General features: G+C 43.6%; 1 protein-coding gene across 1 annotated transcript in view; it reads left to right on the top strand.

Annotated features, from left to right (window-relative positions):
• The window catches only part of KIAA2026 (KIAA2026 ortholog), a 138,440-nt gene extending 134,595 nt beyond the window's left edge, over positions 1 to 3,845 (top strand). Inside the window, exon 10 of the mRNA XM_036878823.2 lies at positions 3,616 to 3,845. Coding sequence (XP_036734718.2) covers positions 3,616 to 3,739 — 124 coding nt within the window. The 3' untranslated portion in view covers positions 3,740 to 3,845. The remainder of the gene's footprint in view (positions 1 to 3,615) is intronic.
• The last annotated feature ends 18,343 nt before the right edge of the window (positions 3,846 to 22,188 follow it).

Genomic DNA, 22,188 nt, shown 5'->3' with positions numbered 1-22,188 from the left:
CCACTACTACCCTTTGGCCAAGCTCAAACCTGCCTTGAGCTTGGATGTGGCCCTGCCATTTCCCCTGCCCCCAGGGTTGGAACTTGCGCAGAGGGTACAACCTCCCAGGCTTCTGACTGTTCTTTGCTGCCCCCTGGTGGACCTTGGCCTCCTTGCACCACAGGCCCACTTGAAGCTGCTCGAGACTGATTGCAGAGATGCCTCTTTGATCTTTTCAAAACCCTCTTGTTCATAGAGCTCAGGGTCAGCATCTTCTTTACTTATCCTTCTTGGTGATTAGAACTTTCTATAGTGCTGCCCATAAAACTGTGAGCTTTTGCTTTCTCACACATACCACAACAAAAAATGCTAAAATGCTATACAGCATTGCTGTAAGAGGGGGTTGATGCTGTGGCGCTTTTGCAGGAGAAGTTGCACAAACAGAACTGGCTCTTGAGAAGGCAGGGGAACATCTCAGCAGTGTCTGAGGGAGGCTGATGACAGTACTCCCCCAACACCCTGTGCGGTCCTGGACCCAGATAGAATGGCCTTGAATTTGTTCCCACTGTAACTTGTGTGACCTTGGCAAGTTACTTCACCTCTCTGAGCCTCAGCAGCCCCATCTAAAAATGGGAATAAGTAATAATTACAGAATTTCCTGTGAGAATTAAGTGAGATAAAATATGTAAAATTGTTCAGTGCAGTGCATGATAAGTTACTGAAGCTCAAGAAAGGCGATGCCTCTGGGAATGTCCCATGAATATGGGACAGCCTTGAGAGGGAGGGATAGTGGGGAAAGCCTAATAGAACTCATGGGCAGCTGTGGCCTAATGACTGCTTCGTGCTAATCAGCTAACAAGTTGTTACCTGTGAAATATAAGGACGGCAGGTGGGGAAGTCCTGAAGCTGGAGGGGCAGTGTTGAAGTAGAGATGGGAAAAGAATGAAGGTGTGTCTACAGGGGGCCTAATGGGGCAGCCCTAGGAGCTTGGGGAAAACTGGAGGATAAGACCCCCCGTCTTCCCTCAGACACCCAGGAGCAAGAATCAGCTTCTGCTGGCTTCAGATGGACTCCCAGAAAGGAGTCAGGAAGACTGTCGGGTGCCCCTCTATCAGGAAAGTTGTTCCAAGAGAGCTAGCATCAGCCCAGATATGTGCACAGAAGCTGGCCAAGTGTGAGAACAATGGCCCAGTTCCCAGGGTTGCTCAAGTAGGGCAGAGAAGAGCACCGATATATCAGAAATGGAATTTGATAAGCCTATGGCCACTTCTGACCAGTCATGTCAAGAAAGATGGGATTGCAGGGCTGGATTAGAATGAGGAATGGGAAGATATCAAGGATCAACCTCAGTGTCCACTACAATGTCAGATAATGCTAGAGCTACCCCGGATTCCTGCCCAGGGTACAGCAGGTGCTGTTGGGTCTACTTGGAAGCAGGAGGCACAGGAGAGATTTCTCAGAGGAAGATGAGCTTGACTTGGACTCTGGAAAGGTAGGCAGGGATTCACCAGGCATGAGATGGGGGTGGGGGTGTCCATTCCACATGTCATGACAGGGGTGAGGATAGCAAGATGACATACAGATGGAGGGAGGGCTCAGAGGTGCAGAAAGGCCTGGCAGCTTTGGGGAACTGCAAATAGTGCTATACAGCTGCTCAGAATTCCAGAAAGGGAGTGCAGGCCTGAAGCCCAGGTCCTGAATCTCAGATTACCTGGAACACCATGCTGAGGCTTTTGGACTTGCTTTGCAGGCTATGTTGAGTCACAGAAAGGTTTTAAGCAGGGAAAAAATTGTGGCTTTCCAGTGTCATGAAAATATCTATCACCCAGGTGGTTGTAAGGATTACATGTTATTGTGTATGAAAATATTTTGTAACTGTAGATCATATTGACGTAAGATCTAGAAGGAGCAGCTAGTCCTTAAATGGCAGGGTGTTGGATTGGTGACTTGGAGGGATGAATAGGAGAGAGCCTGGACTTTGGAGTTTGAGTCTGATTTGAATGCTATCTCCAGCATGGACTTGCTGTGTGTCCTCTGATATGCAATACTCTCAGCATCAAACAGGTTTCTTCACCTTCAGGAAGGTAACATAATATCTGTCTCTCAGGAGGCTGTTAGATGAAGGCGTATGTGCCTGGTGTGGCGTGAATTCTTGTATCAGTCAGAGCCCTTCGGCTGCTAGCAACAGAAACTCAACTCTGGATATTTGCAATATCAGGAAATTAGTGAGAAGTTACAAAGGTGTCCCACAGAACTTTAGAAAAGTCTGACCAAACCAGGATTTAAGAAGGAATAGAACTGAGCAGTTCTCTGGACACAGGTAGAAGGAATTAATGGATGGCCCTTCATGTTATTACCATTAGAAAGAAATCAGCTCCAACTATGTTCATCCTTGTTGGTGTGCATACAAGATCTTGTTCTGTGTTGGAGAATCTTGTTTGGGTATAGCTTGAGTCTCATGCCAAATCCTTGCCCAGGCATGGGGTGGTCTTGGGGAAAAGTGGGTGTTTAACTCCCCATCAAGGCTAATGAAATAGGAGGGAGAAATTTTAGAGGGAATCTGGGTTGTTGTTTTTACCAAAATAAGAAGGAAGGAATGCAACAGAGAGAAAAACAGAACTACCCTGTGCAACAGAACTACCCTGTGCACAGAACTACCCTGTGCACAGAACTACCCTGTGCAACATTTTGTGCCTGTCACATTTATGTAAGACTCATCAAGCTAGAATTTACCCCTGAGAAGTCTCCCTAGTCTTTGCTGTTTCCTGGTGAGCACTGTGAGAAGTCATCTTGCAGGAGACTGGAGGCGCCAGCTGCTGCCTGTGTGTGCTCCCATCCTACCACTTCCTGCATAATATTGATGTTTTCTGTTCATTTCCAACATATCTATGGGTTCCTGTGTTCCCAGGAGGAGAGTTTACATATCTTTGACCTCTGATGCCTGACACAGAACCTGGCACATGGTAGAACTTGAGTGAACTGAACCATTGCTCAAATCTTATCTCCAGTGAGGTTTTTAAGAAGTAACACCATCACAGAAAATGGGGTGACATTTCAACACAGGACAACTACCTGCTTTAGTATATTTTTCTCTCTTCAATTTTGAAAGAAATCCTCCTTTCCCTACCCAACCACCATCACCATCACCCAAAGCCTGATATCTTTCTTGGTAGGTGTTGCTCTGACAATTTGGCAGAGGTTTATTGATGGGAAAGGGCTTTAATCACAGTTCATAGCTCTTCAACATTTCCTGCCCAGCACAGTGTTCAGAGGGGAAAAGGGCTCTGGAGTGCAGGCTAGAGGGTTCCCTGGGCCACAGCAACCCCGGGGAAGAAAGCCGTAAGCTCCAAGCCCCCTCCTTCCCCCATCGCATCCAATTGCTAAATGGGTAGGAAAGCTTTTGTAAGCAATAAACATGTTAAGTATTAAGCTGCCATCTTCCCCTATATCTCTGGAGCCACTTTTTTCCAGCTTTCCCTCCATAGCCACCAAATTTACAATCCCACAAGAAATTCTGGCTTCTAAGGGCTGACATTTTAAGGTTTCCATAGCTTTTGTATTTTGGGTGAGTGACCATTTATAACTGAGGCTTTTGACTCTGTTTTAGTAAGAGAAGGCCATTTGGTTTTCCCATAGGTGCTGCTCAGCTCTGCTTTCCTGGTGCTACCCCAAAATGCCTGGAAATAACCCCCAGACCTTCAACAGACAAAAACACCAATTATCTTTGTGCAGCATGAATGTTTTCTCTGTGTGCAAGTAGAAAGAACAAACTCACAATTTGGGGAATCATACAATTTCATCCATTGGTGCTGAGATTGTGTAATTCCAAGAGTAATGTTGGGGGAAAGAGAACAAGATGGGAATTGAAATTGCCTAGGTCAGAATCATGCTTTATAATTTGTTCCTGACTGTGTCTGAAAAGATGATGGGGGGTTTGGGGGGGGTGGGGATATGTAGAGTTTGTGGTGTTAAAAAATAACCTGGTTGACTTATCTGAAGAGATCCCAGCTATGGGCTTCTTTTAGAATGCAGATATCGCCCCACTTTTTGAAAGTCCACATTATGCCACTTCAGTTTTGTGAAAGACCTCCATTAGTACCTGTTTTCACTAACCAAAAGAAATGCAAAGATGATTTCACTTTTAAGAGAAATATGAAAATACCATTCAGCATTTTATTTGCAAGGAATCTTTAGAGAGGCAGCGTGCACACCCGATCAACAAGAGTGGCCCTGCCGTGCTCCTTCCCCAAACTGCACTCTGTACCCACCCTCAAGCCACCATACCTTTGCACTGTCTGTGAGCATCTCTGCTTCATCTCAATTCAGTTTGTGCATCTATTAGCAAGATGTGTCCTAATGTATCAGAAAAACCTAAGAGAAGTTTTTTTTTTGGTTCTGGGAACATGCAAAATTTTTTCCATTTAAATTAATGGTAATTATGTCTCTGCTTTACACCATTTGGGCTTACAAAAGATTTCAAAGGACACTGTACTTCTGGATAGTGGGGGAAACATGTAATAGTCATGGATTGGATAAATCCATCATCTCTGATGTTTTGTTGGTAAACAAGCTGAAACTCAGAGAGACTGACCCCATAAATCAAATCATCTGGTTGCCTTATCTCTGTGCGTCCTCCCTGTGCATATTGCCTAAACTAATTTAATTGGTCCAGCCCCGTGTGTTTGCCAATTAAAGGGAGCTTAATGGGCCCACACTTGATGCCTCATTTCAAAGAAGTGGTGGTGGCCCCCAAGACTAGTGTGGGAGATCCCAAAGGAAAGGGTCCTTCTGAGGCTCAGAGTCAGAGCTGCTGGCTCTGGGAATTAGGGTTAGGCTTGAATTTGACCAAGAGAATAGCCGATTTCCCCTTGGCAGTCGATGTGCATATAGGTCTCTGCAGCTCTTTGGGGATCAAAGGAAGGCAGCTCAACCAGACTCTCAAGAGATGGTTTCTGAGAGCATCTGCCAAGATGGGATCAGGGACTTGTTCCCCAGAAATCAGGGTGTTGATGTGTTTCTTAATGCTGCTTTCTTTTTTTCTAGAGGTGTTAAGTAAAGTCCGTAATATTTCTTTTTTTTTTTTTTTGTGAGGGCATCTCTCATATTTATTGATCAAATGGTTGTTAACAACAATAAAATTCTGTATAGGGGAGTCAATGCTCAATGCACAATCATTAATCCACCCCAAGCCTAATTTTCGTCAGTCTCCAATCTTCTGAGGCATAACAAACAAGTTCTTACATGGAGAACAAATTCTTACATAGTGAATAAGTTACATGGTGAACAGTACAAGGGCAGTCATCACAGAAACTTTCGGTTTTGCTCATGCATTATGAACTATAAACAGTTCAAATATGAATACTCATTTGATTTTTATACTTGATTTATATGTGGATACCACATTTCTCTCTTTATTATTATTATTTTTAATAAAATGCTGAAGTGGTAGGTAGATACAAGATAAAGGTAGAAAACATAGTTTAGTGTTGTAAGAGAGCACATGTAGATGATCAGGTGTGTGCCTGTAGACTATGTGTTAATCCAAGCTAGACAAGGGCAATAAAACATCCACATATGCAGAAGATTTCTCTCAGAACAGGGGGGGTGAGGTTCTAAGCCTCACCTCTGTTGATCCCCAATTTCTCACCTGATGGCCCCCCTGCGACTGTGCCTGTCTTAGGTTGTTCCTCCCTTGAGGAATCTTACCCGTCTCTGGCTAACCAGTCATCTTCTGGGGCGATACAGGGAAATGTAAAGTTGGTAAGTGAGAGAGAAGCCTTATTGTTTGAAAAGGTTAGCTTTTTACTTCTTTGCATATTTATGCCCTGTGGCTTCTATGCCCAGCATTTGTCTTGAGGTATCTTTACCACTTGGAAGAATTATGATACTCGGTAAATTTGATATGAGGCACGAATTCTATTTAAGGGTTGTAATTAGGAAGGAAGAAGAAAAGCTATAGAAGTAGCAGGCGGAAGAAAACATGGGAAGATTGATTATTTCTTTGACATATCTTCTTGTAGAGTAACTTCAGCACGTATAGGTTTTAAGCTACTACTTAAATTGCGCACACACATTAACATAATAGGAGTATAGTTACATAACCAAAGCATACCTGTAATTACCAGCCATCTCCAGTGAAACCAAGAAAACCAGTTAGGCACCTTAGGCATTTGTGAAAACTTATCTATGATATGGTGGATATTGTCCAACTGAACTTGAACAGTCTGAGAGAAATCAGACAAATTAAAACAACCCATTCCTGGGGAATGTTCACATCCCTTATGTTCTTTTTAACAGTAAATCGTCTGTAGATGTAAGATTTTGGAGCGCTACAATTTGCACTTCTCCTAATTCTTGGTTGAGTTCCAACAGTATAGATCCAGTCAAATTTGTTGTTTTACTGTATGCACAGGCCAGCTTAGATATCTCCTTCCTCATTCCCATGGCAAGTCCAGGAACTGGTGGGATGAGTGCATCTACAGCTGTAGCAGTGCGTGGATCTTTGTTGGGGTTTTTTGATGATCATCTTCTGGCATGAGTCTTCCTGGTGTGATGTTGGAAGTTCTTTTTCATATCGTATCTTAGTTCATTTTTGGGGTAGCCCAATTAGGCTTTGATCCTCTGTATAAACACAAACAGACCCTTCGCCTACACTTTTATATGCCCTTTATACTCTTGTGTAGAACTCATTGGAGGTTACCACACAGGAACTGCCCTTTTTTTTTTTTTTTTTTGGTATCACTAATCTACACTTACATGACGAATATTATGTTTACTAGGCTCTCCCCTATACCAGGTCCCCCCTATAAACCCCTTTACAGTAAAGTCCGTAATATTTCACCCAGTTTCAGCTCCTCTAAGAGGAACCAAAGCATTTTAAGGGGACACCAGAACAGCTCTGGTAGTCAGTAGGATGGCAACAGCAGAAAGTAAAGTGAGAGAACCCCAAGGAGAAGGAAAAATCCCAGAGGAGATGCAGGGATTCTGGGCCCACAACCAACTTTCTGCCCAGAGTTTCCATCCAAGTCTGAATTTCAGGAGTTTTGTTTTTTCCAGAGTATGTAATTTGTCTAATAAGGTTGGAAACACTGAGCTAAACAAACTTAAACAGATTTCTTCATGACAGCCCCTCTGTCATGATCTCCTTAACATAGCATTATGAATCTTCAGGGGAGGGTAACTGCCAGCAGACTTCCATAAACCACTTTACCATGGAGTAAGAGCTACCTGGCTCTGGTACTCCAAGAAACACCTTTGGGGCATGAAGAGTTATTATAGGTCCAACTTCCCATATGGCTGGCCTTTTCCTTCTGGTATTTAACAAACAGCCTACAAATGCAGTCTCTTTCCACAAAAGGTTGAGTCCATAAATGTATATGAAGTGTATTCTTACTGTGTGCCGGAAACTGAGTGAAGTGATTAACCTCATTTCCTTCTCAAAGTCCCTTCAGTAGCACCATCAAGCGAGTGTTGTTATTACCTCCACTTAATGGAGGAGAAGGTTGAGTAACTTACTCAAGTTTCCTAGATAGTTCCTAGATAGTAACAGCCAAACTCCCATTCTTAAATATGGTGCCTCCCGTAAGGGAAATCCACCCAGGAATTAAACACAGTCCAGCATTAGACAATTTTAGACTGGTTACTCTTCCCCAGGGTCAGTTGCTTGTTTAACATATGTCCAGGAAGAATGTCGATTATTCCTTGACCTTCTCAAGGGTAAGTACTGTGACTCATTCACCTTTGTGTTATCACTTGTGCAAAGCTAAGGCTTAAGAGTTATTTCTTGAATGAAAAAAATAAAATAAATTAATGAAAAGGTGGCTTTATAACTGATCCTGATGACACACATTTCTTAACAGAGACATTGCCCAAATTATTTCACTAAGTCAACAAATATTTATTGAGCACCTACAGTATGCCAAGGTTCAGTCACCAAAAATATTTGAATTGTTTTTGCCCTTTCTGAACCTCTATTACTCTGTGTTAATGTGAGAAGTATGCCCTTCTTAGAGTAGACATGAACAACATGAGGCAAACACCCGTCTCCTGTATGAATTACTCTATAGTATAAATCATACTGGTTGCCAGGGGAGGAGGCACTGGCTAGTGGTTCAGAGTAGGAAGAATAATGTCTCAAATGAAATAATTACATGAACCATTAACACTGAAAGGCTGGGAAACATAGGAGATATTTAATAAATGCTTATTAGATAAGTGCATGCAGACATGTAGAATTGAGTCCAGTTCTGGGTCCCAAAACCAGGGAAGGAGTGACCACCTTTTTGGCAGCTTGTTAAGGTCACTACTGCTGGACGCTCTGCCAAGCCCAATGCCGTGGCCATTCTGTGCTCTTCAGAGGGCACTGACTGAAATGTGGGATGCTGGCAACAGAATCCACCTCACTCCTAGAGTCTCTGGTTGGGCCTTTCCATGGGAGATATTAATGAGTACAGTGGAAAAATAGAATCTAGGGGTTCAAGTTCTGTCTTTGCAGTTTATTAGCCCTGTGACCTTAGACAAATTACCTAGCCTTTCTCAGCCCCAGTTTGTTCAACTGTAAAATGGGGATAATAACTTTTTAAATTTAGGATTATAATTTGTTTATAGGTTCTTCCAGGTTACAAAGAGAAGCCCACAAATGGCCTCAGATGAGTGAAGTGTATTGTTAGAAAGGGCTGAACATTTCCAAGGCTGAGCTCACATGCCCCCCTCTTGAGCAATGTGCCCTGACCAGTCAATAACAGGGTTCACTAGCATGGAGGGGGATCCTTAACAACTATTTGGGTGCATTGGAGGCAGCTGCCAAATAAAAAATACAGGCACATGCAAGAGAAAACACAGATGAAGACAAGATTTCCAAAAAGGACAACTTTTTCCACCAAGAGCCCCCTGATCTAAACCACTGATTTCTTAGGTCCCCTAGGCTATGGGAGTGGATCACTCAGTGTCTTCATGTGATTGAATATAGGTGAGACATTAGCAGACTCATCAGGTATGAACACACAATGTTCTGTTTGGAAAATAGTACAGGTGCCTCCTTTTGAGGCAGTAATGCTGTCCAAGGTCATTCAATTTTGGAGGAATGCTTTTCTCATTAGAGACATTTCAGTGCTCAGTAAGGACAGGCTTTATTGGGTATATCATGCAAAGCTTGCTGAGAATTTAGTAAGGGTTTCTGTTTGTGTTATAATGTCCTCCAGACCAGTGGAAGGAGCAAAGCAGTTAAATGACTGCACCAGTGGAAAACAAATGGCCCACGTGGCCTTGAGGAGCAGGAGATCGGCAGTTTTAGGAACTTGCCCTTATCGTGTGTACCATACACGATGACCAGGAGAGGCGACACTGCTATGCATGAGGAGGCGGACTGGGGCTGGGGTATGCCATACAGGACCCCTGCCTTCTCCCCTCTTTCAGTGGTATGTATGCCATTCCAGGTACACATTTCCAGGACAACAGGATCCCAGGGGAGATTGAGTAGGTCCCCCTCAGGGGTGCAAAGTAATTTATCCATCCTGGTGGGATGTCTCATTGCAAATTCCAATAGTTAACACCTTTCCCAGATATGACAGGGCTTGGTGTTCTCAGCAGCAAAGCATACTGACCTGGGGTCAGTGGCTATTTCCTGAGACTTCTATACCAGTATGGTATTGGGTGCCCTGGCAGGGGTCTCCACTGTGCAATAGGTCCTACTGGTTGATCATTCAAATGTATTAAGCCAGGGAAAATACTTTAGTCTACCCAGCCAAGGTGTTTTTACCTGTAAATAATTTGATCTGCTGCTTTACTATTTCATTCTCCTTTCTACCAACCCTGTTTTTTGCAGGTTGTAAGGGGAATGGGACCCTCTATTCAATGTCATATTCTTTTGCCCAGGCTTGCACATCATGACCTTTGGAATGTGACCCCCAATCACTGTTTAGTTGCTGAGGGCATCTATATGTGGGCACTCTGCTTCTCTAGTTCCGTAATGATAGCAGCTTGGTTTGCATGGTGAGAGGAATGCTTGGGTGTGGCCAGATGCAGTGCCCACAAAAACCAAGGTATATTCAGAATATACCCCCTCACTTGGAGGTAGGGGGCCAATATAATCATATTGCCAGTCCCTCACTGGTTGGAAGCTCTGATGGATGACCCCAGACTTGGAAGTTGTCTAGGGTGTTGTTTAGAATACAGGACATGCTCTTACTGAATTAAGCAAGTCACTACATTTCAAGGGCAATCCAGAATTCTTGGCAATATGCCATCTCGCCTGGAGACAACGGTAGCCACTTTTCCTATGCACCCAATCTGCTGTATCTGCTGAAGGGTCAGTTCTAGAGCTTGTACTCAATCTAATGGAAAACAGTGAGGACTGCCTCAGCCTCTTGCGGGTGGACCCAAACATCTCCCTACACATGCTGACCCCACAAGGGTCCATTCATGATCGTCTGCCCCTTGGCTTCCCATTGTCTGGGCCATGGGGTTGATCTCTCTAGAAGAGCCCAACTGTCAGTGCAAAGGGTTAATGGCCAGGATTCATGAGTGATCACCGCCACACTACTCTGAGTTCCACCCACTGGCAGCTGCAGCTTGTTTCTGTTTCCACCCAGAGCTAGGACCAGCACCCTAGGGCCACTCCCCACTTCTGTTGCCTCTGCCACAGTGCCCAGCCCATACCTGCCTCACCAGTATTTCTGCCTTTTCAGGCAGCTTGCTGCTCTGATCCCCAGGCCTACATGTGTCCCTTCTTTACCAGATGGGTGTAAGGGACAGGGGCACTGTGCCAAGTGAGGAATAAAAGTCCTCCAGACCCCGAAATCCCTATGAAGGCTTGTATACCTTTCACATTCTTAGGAGTTTGATAAGCTTGCATCTCAACAATCATAGCTTTTGGGACAACATGTATCTTACTCAACCAAATGACTCCCAAAACCTGTGGCAGTGCCCAGGCCTTGAATTTTCTTCACTACCCATTTTCTCTTTCAGAGATATTCCAGCAAAGCCTGCAGGGCGTCTGCAGCAGAGGCAAGTCTCACATGTTAACATTACATCACCAATGTACTGGACCTGATAGGGGAAGCTGCCACCCCGTGACACATGGAGAAGCTGTGTAGGTGGCCTTGGGAAACACTTGAAGGAGCTGTCACTGCCCCTCCCATATGAAGGCAAATTGATCTTGTGACTCAGTGGCCAGGATATACTGGAAAAGCATTTGCTGCATCCAGCACAGCATTCTGCATGTTGAGGCCCATTGCCAAGGTGTCTTAAGCTGGTGGCAGTGTTGGCCTCAGCCACATGGATGGGGCGGTACCTCTCTGCAGTCCTCCACTACCCAGCTGTTGAAAGCACGATGGGCAGGATGTACGGTACCCAGTTGGTGCAGTTCTTGGGTAGTTTTTCTTATCTTCTTATGCCTCCCAGGCAATTTATATTGTTTGGCAGTAACAGCCCTTTGTGGGGGTGACAGGCTTACTGGCTCCTATTTAGTGTTTCCCTTCAGCACTGGTTTGATATTTGATTTGATTTGATGGATTACTCTAACCCAAGCAGATTTCACTGATAGAGGTTTGCAGAGTGTGACCTTGAAGATATCAGTGCCTGATTTGGAGAGAGAAAAACATTCTCTAGAGGAGAATGCTCAATTTGCAGTGTCAAGGAACCTTCTTAACCATAATCATTTGCCCTCAGTAACTATCAGTGGTGCAGAGGGGGCCAGAAAACCATGTGTTAGAGTATTTGGCTCCTGTATCTACTAGAGCCGTCACACTTGTTGTTGTCTGGGTGACCAGTGAATGGTGAGCTCACCATGAGGCCTCTGATTGTTTCCAGTGGCCCTCACTGGAGGCTCTTTGGGCCTGCATCCTGTACCTGGGGCATGGGAGGCACCCCCACCCTAAACAGGACTGTATCTCTGAGGCCTCTGATGGGGCGAACAGGTCATCAGAGTGGTAGGGGGGCAGATAGGGCAGGTCTGAACTTTTGTTCAAGATTTCCCAACTGCCCCACAAATGGCAGCCTGTGCCCTCTGACTTCATTTCAGGACTCCTGAGCATGGGACTTTGAAGTTCAAATCTCTGATTTCCCTGTCTTTGTCTGACAAGGCACAAAATAGGGAGGAAAGCCATGAATCATGTATTTTCCCCCCAGGCCACTTCAAGGTAGAGGACCAGGCAAGGACAGAATGGTGACAAGCCTCTGGTGGACGGCTGGGTTGGCAGCAGCCGTCTGTTGCTCTGATGCAGAGCCATCTCTGGGGTGTCTGTAACCTTCTCCACCCCCAGTCCTCAAGGGTTCTCTGGTGGCCACTTGCTCATTGCCTCAGCACTGCTGCTTCCTGTGGGCTGAGACTTCCCTCACGTGGTCTCTCTAGCATTTTCCTCTCCTCCTGTCTAGAGTGACACCGCTGCCCTGAGGGCTAGACTTGCCATTTCTGGCTGGACAGGTTGCTGTTTTATGGGCAGGTTTGGGCCTCCCTTTTCTCCTCTCCCCACCCAGGGGAGTTCCAGGTGCCCAGCCCAGGTGGAAGCAAGCACCCCTCATCCAGGCCTGGGTCAAATCTCTGTACCCCAGCCCTTACTCTGGAGACTCCCTCCTTCCCTTTTCCTGTGACAGTGAAGTCCTTCTCCCCACGCCCAGGAGGCCTCCTCCCTCCCCCTCCAGACAAAATACTCAGCCTAAAGGCAAATGACCGGGGGATCCCGTGTGTGTGTGTGTGTGTGTGTGTGTGTGTGTGTGTGTGGTGTCTTACTGCACGAATATGAAGTTTTACCTTCATTCATTCCATTTCTAACACTCTTCCTTTCTTAACATAGATCTGAATTTCTTAACTTATATCATATTCCCCTTCTCTCTGAAGAACTTCTTTTAACATTTCTTGCGAGGAATGTCTCCTGGCAACAAATTCTATTTTTGTTTGCCAGAGAAAATCTTCATTTCTCCTTCACCTTTGAAGGATGATTTCACAGAATACAGAATTCTAAGTTGTTTTTTTTTTCCCCTCAACACTTTAAATATTTCAATCTACTCTTCTGATTACATGGTCTGTGATGAGAAGTTGGATATAATTCTTATCTTTGCTCCTCTATGAGTAAGATGTGTTTTTTTCCCCCTCTGGCTTCTGTCAAGATTTTTTTTTTTCTTTTCTGCAATTTAAATATGACATGACTATGTGTAGTTATTTTTTTGGCTTTTATCCTGCTCGGTGTTCTCCGAGCTTCCTGTATCTGTGGTTTGGTGACTGAAATTAATCTGGGGAGATTCTCTGTCATTATTTATTCAAATATTTCTTCTACCCTTTCCCTCTTTCTTCTTCTGGTGGTATTTTAAAAAGTAAGTTACCTTTTCCTTTTAAAATTTTGCACTGATGAGCTTACTATGTGTCCAGCATGGAAAAGACTGTTGGGCTAGGAAGCACTGCTCTAGCCTCAGCTGCTCACACACGGATATTACCGCCTGTACACCCATGTGATTGCAGTGGACATCAGGTGGAATCCCCACTGGCCCAAAGGGACACAGTTAAACTTATCTCCAGATCTCATCCCTGGCCTGTGGGAGGCCGGCCCTCCCCAGATTTCAGGGCACTCTTCAGATACCACTTCTTCATGCTTCTGCCTCATACTTTTATTTTTTACATTTGCTGCTCTGGTTCTTCCCCATATCAGTTCAGAAGCAAAGTCAAGGACTTCCGGTGGTTCTCACCAAAAAAATGCACTCAAACCCCTCCAGCTAATGATATACCTACTTAAAGTGTTTGGTAGTGTATGGATGTCTGCACCTTTGAAATGCTTCAAAAGTAGGATATGTTGATGAATAGATATGTTGGAGGGGAATGTTGTGTATTTTCCTCGGTTCTTATCCCCGCCACGACAAAGATTTGAAGAGCAGAGACACAGTAGTGAAGCAAAGTAAAAGTTTTATTTAAAGTTACATACTTAGAAAAAGTGCAGGCGACCTCAGGGAGGAGAGGCACCCTGAAAGGTTTAAGTTTTATTTAAAGAGATAAAGTGCACACTTGGAGAAAAGGGAGTGTGCGCTATCTCGTAGAAGTGCTGAAAGATTGGGAAAGTTTTAAGGCTATGCACTTAGAAAGTGTGGGCGACCTCAGAGAGAGGAGCACACTGAAAGGCTGGGAAAGAGTTTTATTAAAGTTACGCACTAGAAAGTGCAGGCACCCTTGGAGAGAGGTGCGCACCTAAGGGTTTAGGGTCTGGGGTTTTATAGACAGTTGAGGATTTTCAGCAAAGTGACAAAGGGCGAGGTGCAGATCTGCCAAATGGTCCCAAAATGTTTATCTTTGATAAGACATTAAGTTTCTTTTAACTTAACACAAGAAATTTTCTGCTTTGATTCCTTTCCAGGATATCAATTTCTGTCTGGGAGCATATCAGTCAAGACTGTCTGCCCTGCCTTCAAGGTGGGCTGAGCCACCATCCATTTGATTAAAATGCAATCTTAGCTCTAAGATAAAATTCTTCCTGAATAAGCTGGGCCTTTTAGCAGGTGCTAAAGTAAATCTTACAATGGAGTGTTCTAATTGACATAATGAAAGCATAGACTATGCTGAGATACTTTTCTTTATCTGGGAGTAGTCAAACTTCCAGGCTAAGTTGCTCCTGGCCTTCTGAGCTTTCTATTTTTAACTAGTTAACTCTCTGAGTCTCTTTTAGTGGGTTTTACTGGCCTTATTCTCTTTCCACCCCGCTCATATCTATTTTCCTGCCTAACAGAAGGCTACACAGATGGCTAAATATGGAATAAATATATTTAGATGTTAATTGGAAAATCTAGGTAGTGGGTATATGAGTGATTGGGTTTAATTTTTTTCAGCTTCTCTGTATGTTTGAAAATGTTCACACTAAAATCCATTACACCAAGCATTTTGTGATTTTTGTAGCTTGAATAATGATGGGAGGGGTTGAAGGAAAGGCGTAATAAATACTTAGTCTTCTAGCAACTTGCTTACTCTATTCCCTTCTGTCTCTCTGCCCCCTCACTTACAACAAAACCAACACAATTCTGCCTTCCTCCATGCCAGGCAGTCCCCATCATCACCTGTAAGGCCCTTTGGAGCTTCACTCTCCACCTTTGGGGGAGTCTCTAAAGAAACACATCTGCAAGTAGTTCTCTGTCTCCTTCTGGGAAGGACCATGTCAAGTCCCAGTAATGCCACCTCAATCCTAAAGTTGACCAGGGCCTCTGGCTTCCCCTAAACGTTGCTTCTGCTTCTCTCTAGCAAACTGGCTAGATCAGGAGCATGGGGATTTATGTCGTTCTCCTTGTCATGGAACTGTCAGACTTTTGGAGCAGTCTAAGAACACAGGACCTGTACCTTGAACAATCGCTTACGTTTCAATGGGATCTGTATTCATTACCAAGGGCTGCTGTAATATATGACCACGAACTTGGTGGCTCGACACTACCCAAAGTTATTTTCTCACAGATTAGTAGGCCAAAAGCCCAGATTCAGTCACTGGGTTGAAATCAAGGTGTTGGCAGGGCTGCCCTCCCTCTGGAGGCTCCGGGGAAAAGCTGCTTCTTGCTTCTTTCAGCCTCTGGTGGCTTTACCACTCACAGGTCTACCTCTGTGTCCACACCACCCTCTGGCTTCTGTCTGTTGTCTAATCTCCCTCTGCCTCTCATTTTATAAGAATATTTGTGATTGTGTTGGGGGGTCTCCTAGATAATAATCGAGGATAATCTACCCATTTTGATATCCTTAATTTAATCAGATTAGGACCAGACTATCTTTGGAGGCCATTATTTAGCCCACCACAAGGCTGTATACATTCAAAGCCATTATCTTTTGACCTATGAGGCAAGTATTATCCCTACTTTAAAGGCGAGAAAACTCAGGCTCAGAGAGGTCACACTGTAAACAACGAAACAGAGCACTGAACCAAGCCTGTGACCTCACATTTAGCTTCCTTACCTTCTACAGGATGGCTCTGCACCAATAGCTACTATCAAAGGACAATCATTAACAAATATCATAGTAAGAGTGTTTACCCTTATATGGTTGTCATTGGTCTGTGGTGAAATCTCCTTCAAGCTTCACCTCTCATTGCAGAACTGGAATCCTGGAATTGCAAAGCATTTGTACACAGGTCTTTCCTGGCTACTGTGGACATGACTTACAACAATTCCTCGTGTATTAAAATATTCAGACATAATCACTACAAATTTAAATTCTTATTTAAATGAATATTTAATTTTGGCCAGGGCTCTGGTTTGGGGATAAGGAGACCCCAACTTTATTCTTGGCTGATTCACTCTGCATGTGTAATCACAGACAAGCCACTTCCACTCCCTTGGTCTCAGTTTTCTCATCTGTAAGGTGGGCAGTTTCTGATGCAGAGGGTTAGAATAGATGGTCTCCAAGTGTCCTTCCAGTTTATTGCTTTTTGATTCAACCATGCAACTTCAAACAGGCTGGATGTGCCAGCTGAAAGCAGCCTGTGGTGACCAGTGTGGGTCCTTCACGTACCCTTATGGCCCACTGCCAGTGACATCGTGTTATCACCCTGCCAGTCATACCATGTTTGTGGAGAGAGGCCATGGCAGGCAGCACTTAGAATGAGACATCCACTCGCATTTGTCCAGTAGTCAAAAAATGGATCCTAAAAAAAAAAAAAATGGATCCTAAAAAAAAAAAAAATGGATCCTAACCCCTGAAAAAGCGGGTGGCACCCCAAATACTAATGCCTGTGCTCAGCACAAGAAATTCCAGTGGGAGAAAAGGACACAGCAAAACAGTTTCCCAAGGAAACCCTTCTGAATACTATACCATTTGAAAACACCCCAGTTCCCTAGCAATTTCTCATTTAAAAAAAACTAGAAAATGATACAACATTTTGCAAAGAAGGAGCTAATATAATATTTCATCAAGTGGTATTGCATGAGTGTGATTATCATATTTGATTGATTGAGTCTAAGGAAATTTCTCTCTTGTGCAGAACATTGGAATGCTATTTGCATCTGATTGAAACGGTGTGTCCAGGTTCGGCAAGAGCCCCCTGGTTGGACTCTCTTACTTTTTATCAGAGTTGTGAATTGGTACAGTTTTCATGGCAGCAATTCAGCAACATGTCTCAGAAGCCCTAAAAATATGCTTCCCTTTTTGTTAGTCATGAAGAGCTGAACAGATACTTGGCTAGAGCTCTTGGGACCCTCATCCTCAGTTGGCTACCACAGGTGTAGGAGGGAGATACACTCTGGGGACACTCCAGGCAAAATTATAGCATTTCCTTTTGGCTAGTTGTTGATCTGAGATCCTTGTGTAGACTCTTTAGGCCTGCTGAGCTAAGCTAGAGCTCATGGGAGTCTAGAACGCTGATTTTGTACCTTTGAGCCAAAGCTTGGCCTCTTCCTTAACCCCGACTGCCATCATATCTGTCCCCAGTGAATTAGCCCATGCCCTAATCTTGGTCCTGATCTTGGGCTTTGCTTACCTGAGAGCAGGAAGAAACAGGGAAAGACAGCCTAAAAGCAAAGAGAATGTTCCTCTCCAAGGCCTGAGCAAAACTGGACAAGTAAGTTTTCCAGGGTACGTCCAGGTCTAAGTGGGAGGCAGCCCCAGGTCCATCATGCCTCCTCAACTTCTTGGAAAAAGAGACCCCAAAAGCCATTGCCCTTCCCTTTTTCCACAGAACAGTGTTCCCTTTTCTGAGAGCCTCCCCTCCTAATGCCCTGAGGTATATGTGGGGTTTTTCATGTTCTTATATATTGAACCTGCCCTACTGGTGTGGTTGGTCAGTCAGTAGGTCCAGCGGTAGTTACCCAATGGGAGAAGTTCTGGCATTGCTTGACTCCAGGTCCCCACTTTCCCTAAGGCCCAGCTACAATCCCCGCCTTACCATGGTTTGGTTAAATGCCCTTCTTTGTTCGTCCAGTATTCTTCCAAAGGATTTCCCTTTTGCTTAAGGTAATTTGAGATGGGGTTCTGCTATAGCAGGCCAGGAGTCTATACAATAAGATCCCCCAAAGCAGAAACCTAGACAGGGCAGCCTTCATGTGGACGCAGAGCTTTCCACCTGTCATCCTGAGAGCCTCACCTTCTAGCTCAATGTAGTGAGAGGATTTTGCCTAATCTGTGTCAGCTGCCCCCTCCTCCTGTTCCTTCCCAAGGGGCCCTGCAAGAGGAAGCTTTGTCTTCTCCCTAACGGTAGGAGAATGTAGAACCTTAATGAGCCCACGTCTAGGATTTCAGCCCCAAGACACAATCAGGGATGTGCACAAATACTGAACTACAAAAGGTTTAAGGCTGCATTCCTCATAGCTGTAAAAAAAAGAAAAAGGAAAAGGAAAAATTGGAAAGAAACTAAACATCAAATAATGGTTAAAAGAATTATGGTCCAGTCATCCAATAGGATGTTTGCAACAATTTTGAAGAATATGCTTCATGACATGGAAAACAGCTCATATGTAATATATGAAAATTAGGATATAAAATTTTACGTACTTTGCAATCTCAGTTATATCAAATTACATAATATTATGTATACATAAATATGGCCAAAAAGAATGACACAGAAATGATCATTTTCTTTTCTTAGTTTTTTTTTGGTATTTTCTAAATTTTTATGATGAGCATGTTTTCATTCTGGTATTTTGTTTCAGCACATTATTTTATATTAAATTAGAATAAATTTTTCCTGCAGAAAAATCAGCTTTCTTTCTCTGCCATTTTTTCTCAGCCATTACCAGATAGCTACGTGACCGGTAGTGGCTGTGAGGCCCCATTTTTTGCCATGTCATTCCCTCCAGAGCACCCATTCCGAGGTCGCCTGTGTCTCTGGAATGCTGGGTGTAGCTGGCTCGGGGGGCTGCCATTCCACCCCTTAGGCAGGGTTGTTTCTTCGCCTGGCTAGTGGCTTTTGGCTCCTAACTAGTAACCAGCCTTTCACATGAGCTTATTTGCAGTCCAAACTACCCAAGGTGACTTGGCTGATCCTGGAACATGCTTTATTCCAGCTCTTGTTCCCACTAAGGTTGGGAGCCTACAATTCCTGGTCCCCACAGATGTGGCACAGGATTCAAGGAGCTCATGTCTGATATCTGGGACAGAACTTTGCCTGATTGCCTTAAGTCATCAGTATGGCTGCACAGGGAGCCCAAAGGACCCAGGGTCAAGGTGCCAGGGCTCTGTGTGTACAAAGGTTAATAGTAAAACACAGTTGGACAAGATTCTTTGAAGCTCATGGCCTCTTGTACACAGGCGCAAACCATGCAGGGGGAGCATGCAATCTCAGACACCTTTCCTGACCAAAACTGTGCTCTGTCCATTCCACAGAGTGTGACTAATAAAAAGAGTGAACTCTTGCCACATGCCAGACACAGTTCTAAGTGCTTCATATGTATTAACTCATTTTATTTTCAAACCCTGTGAGGTAGGTTCTCTTATTATCACCATCACCGTCACTGTCATTGTCGTCACCATCATCTATTTTTAATAGATGAGGAAGCTGAGGCTCAGGGAGGCTAATAACTTGCCCAAGTGCACACAGCTGGGAATTTGAATTTGACCCAAATCTCCCCATTTCCCCCACTCACTGGCAACCACCATCTACCCTATTTCTGAGTTCAGCTTTTTTAGATTTTGCATATATGTGAGAACATACAGTATTTGCCTTTCTGACTGACTTATTTTACATAGTATAAGCCCTCAAGCTGAACCCATGATATTGCGGGAGGCAGGATTTCCTTTTTTCTAATGGCTGAATGATGTCCCATTGTATATATATACCTCAATGATTCCATAGATTCCAATCCAGCAGATGCACCATAATTTACTATCCCATTTCAAAATGGTTGGTCAGTTGTGTCAATAAATGTCTTCATGAATACAGGTTTTTTTTTCCCCAAGAGTAACTTTTTCCACTGAAACAACTCCCAGGAGACGTATTGGTCAAAGATTAGGATACCATGTCATATCTGAAGCAGACTAATATCTTATAGAAAGGGTGCTAGCTTATTAATTTTAACATCATGTTAGTGTACTGGAATTCAGCAACAACACGTACTTTAGGCATCAATAGTTGCAAGGAATTCTACAGGGGACCTGCTAACTGAATTTCAGAACCTAGGCCCTGTGAGTACAGAGGGTAATAGTGAAACACAAACCTTCTGTTCAGTAGTTACCCTCCTGGCAGAGAGGGTTCTAGACTCTCATAGATCTGGAAAGTTTATGGTTGGTTAGAGTAGATCTGGTTGGTTTCTTCCCTTGCAAATATCTTTTCCATCATGTTAACAGCTTTGATCACTTAGCTTAAGGTTTTTCAATGTGTTAAATGTAAATATTCCTGGGAAGTGTTGCTCAGCAAAACTGTTATCAATCTCTTCTACTCTAGCATAAATGAGCTTTTATTTTTTATTTTTTCCTTGACAGTAGGTTTTGATTGGTGAGGGAGGAGGCATCAGAAACTGATATGGCAGGGTGGGACCCTAGTGAGGAGTTTTGTCTGCTTTAAAGTCTCTCTCCAGGCTGATCCCCTTTCGTGGCCTGAGGATAGCAGCTCCCACTGGTAGTGTTAGCAGAGGCTAGAAGACCATAACAATTCTTAGTCAGAGATACTGCTTCCTTTTGAAAATGGCCTCAGGCAGCAAATCTATGAGTAATAAATGCAACTCATTGGTCAATGCAATATAAATTTTCTCTGCCAACAATTTCCAACAATCAAATTGGCAACATGGTACCCATTACCAAGGAAAGTGTACAATACAGTAGAAGTATATATTTTGGAGGTCAATATATAGCAATATTGAAAGTTTTTAAATATAAGCATAGGCATAGGCAATGGAAATATATTTTACAAGGCTATCTACTGCAGTGTTGTTTTACAAGTGAGAAATTGGAATGATTAAATTACCTGTTAAAAAATTTCAAATAGAGTGTAGCAGGTCTATATTACTGACCTATTATTCATTGAAAATGATGTAGATAAATATTTGTTAACACAGAAACATTCCCATACAGTATTATTAGATGAAAGATGCAATTTATAGACTAGATTGATCCCATTTCTTTTTTTCAAAAGGCACATGTATATGCCTGGGAAGAAACAGTTATTGTGCTATGTTCTGATGATGAGTAAGTATGGCTTCTGTGATAAAAAAAAATATTTTAAAATTATTATTTGAAGGCTTTAGGGATCGCTGCTTGGCTCCCAAAGGGCAGGCATGCCCTTGACCTTCCCCTGGTCCTTATAGAATGTGTCAACAAGGAGATTTGTTGGTATGCAGCTGCACCCAACCAGGGAGGGGACCTGTGCCAGCAACAAAGAAGGTCAGCCAGGATCTCTGCTCTCTCTGTAGCTCAACACGCCCTCATTATCACACTGCTGGGTGGAGCAGGCTTTGGCTCATAGTTCTTAATCACTTTCATTTTCTTACCTTGGTAAAAATAAAAGTAGTCTTTATGCAAGGATTGAAATTGGGAAATTGGCTTTTTTATGGTTTAGTCATAAAAATATGATGGTAATGGAAAGACAGTCCTTGGAATTTTCTGGGTCCCAGGTTATGGCACACTGTATTTTTAAGTAATTGGGTGGAAGCAATTGCACAGACTCCCACTACCAAAGTACTGCCTTTAAACTCCAGTGCAGCTGCAGTAAAGCACAAACACTGAAGCTGCCCAGCCTCAGAAGTGTGACATCTCCAATAGTATGTGTCTCATGGGGCCTTTAAGCTCTCATTTGTCTAAGACAGCAGGGTCTCAGTCCTCTCCCTAAGGACACTGTATTTCCCACTCTCATACTTATGGGAAACTAGTGGAATTTCTTTGCCCCAGGAGCTGGGTTTCCAAATTCAAAGAAGAAATTGCCTCAAAAGAATCTTCCTGAATCCTTGTGCTACCAGAAACAGATGTTTCAGTCCCTGGTTCTTATTTCAGTCCGTCTTTGTATGTAAACCTCTGCTCCATTAACTACCACATTTAAGGGAGACATTTGGATTCTGGCTTTTCTATTGCATTTCACTGGACTATCTCACACTGTCTTAGTTGGGGTCCCTGAGACAAGTCCTTTTACAAGGCCAGAGACCAGTCCCATGGCCCCAACAAGTAATTACCCCTTTGTAATGAAAACTTGCTTTAAGGACCAGCCCACAGCCTGAAAAAGTGAAAGCCTTAAGGATTAAGCTGGCAGATAACCCTTGATTATGTAACACAGGAGTTTGGATTTAGATGCCAATGCTTATGTGTGAAATGAAAAGTGTGATTGTCTTTTAACTCTGTAT

The sequence above is a fragment of the Manis pentadactyla genome, chromosome 3, assembly GCF_030020395.1.
Source record: "Manis pentadactyla isolate mManPen7 chromosome 3, mManPen7.hap1, whole genome shotgun sequence".
NCBI classification, from domain to species: domain Eukaryota; kingdom Metazoa; phylum Chordata; class Mammalia; order Pholidota; family Manidae; genus Manis; species Manis pentadactyla.
The sequence above is the reverse complement of the archived record's forward strand: the minus strand, read 5'-3'. Positions and strand labels throughout refer to the sequence as shown.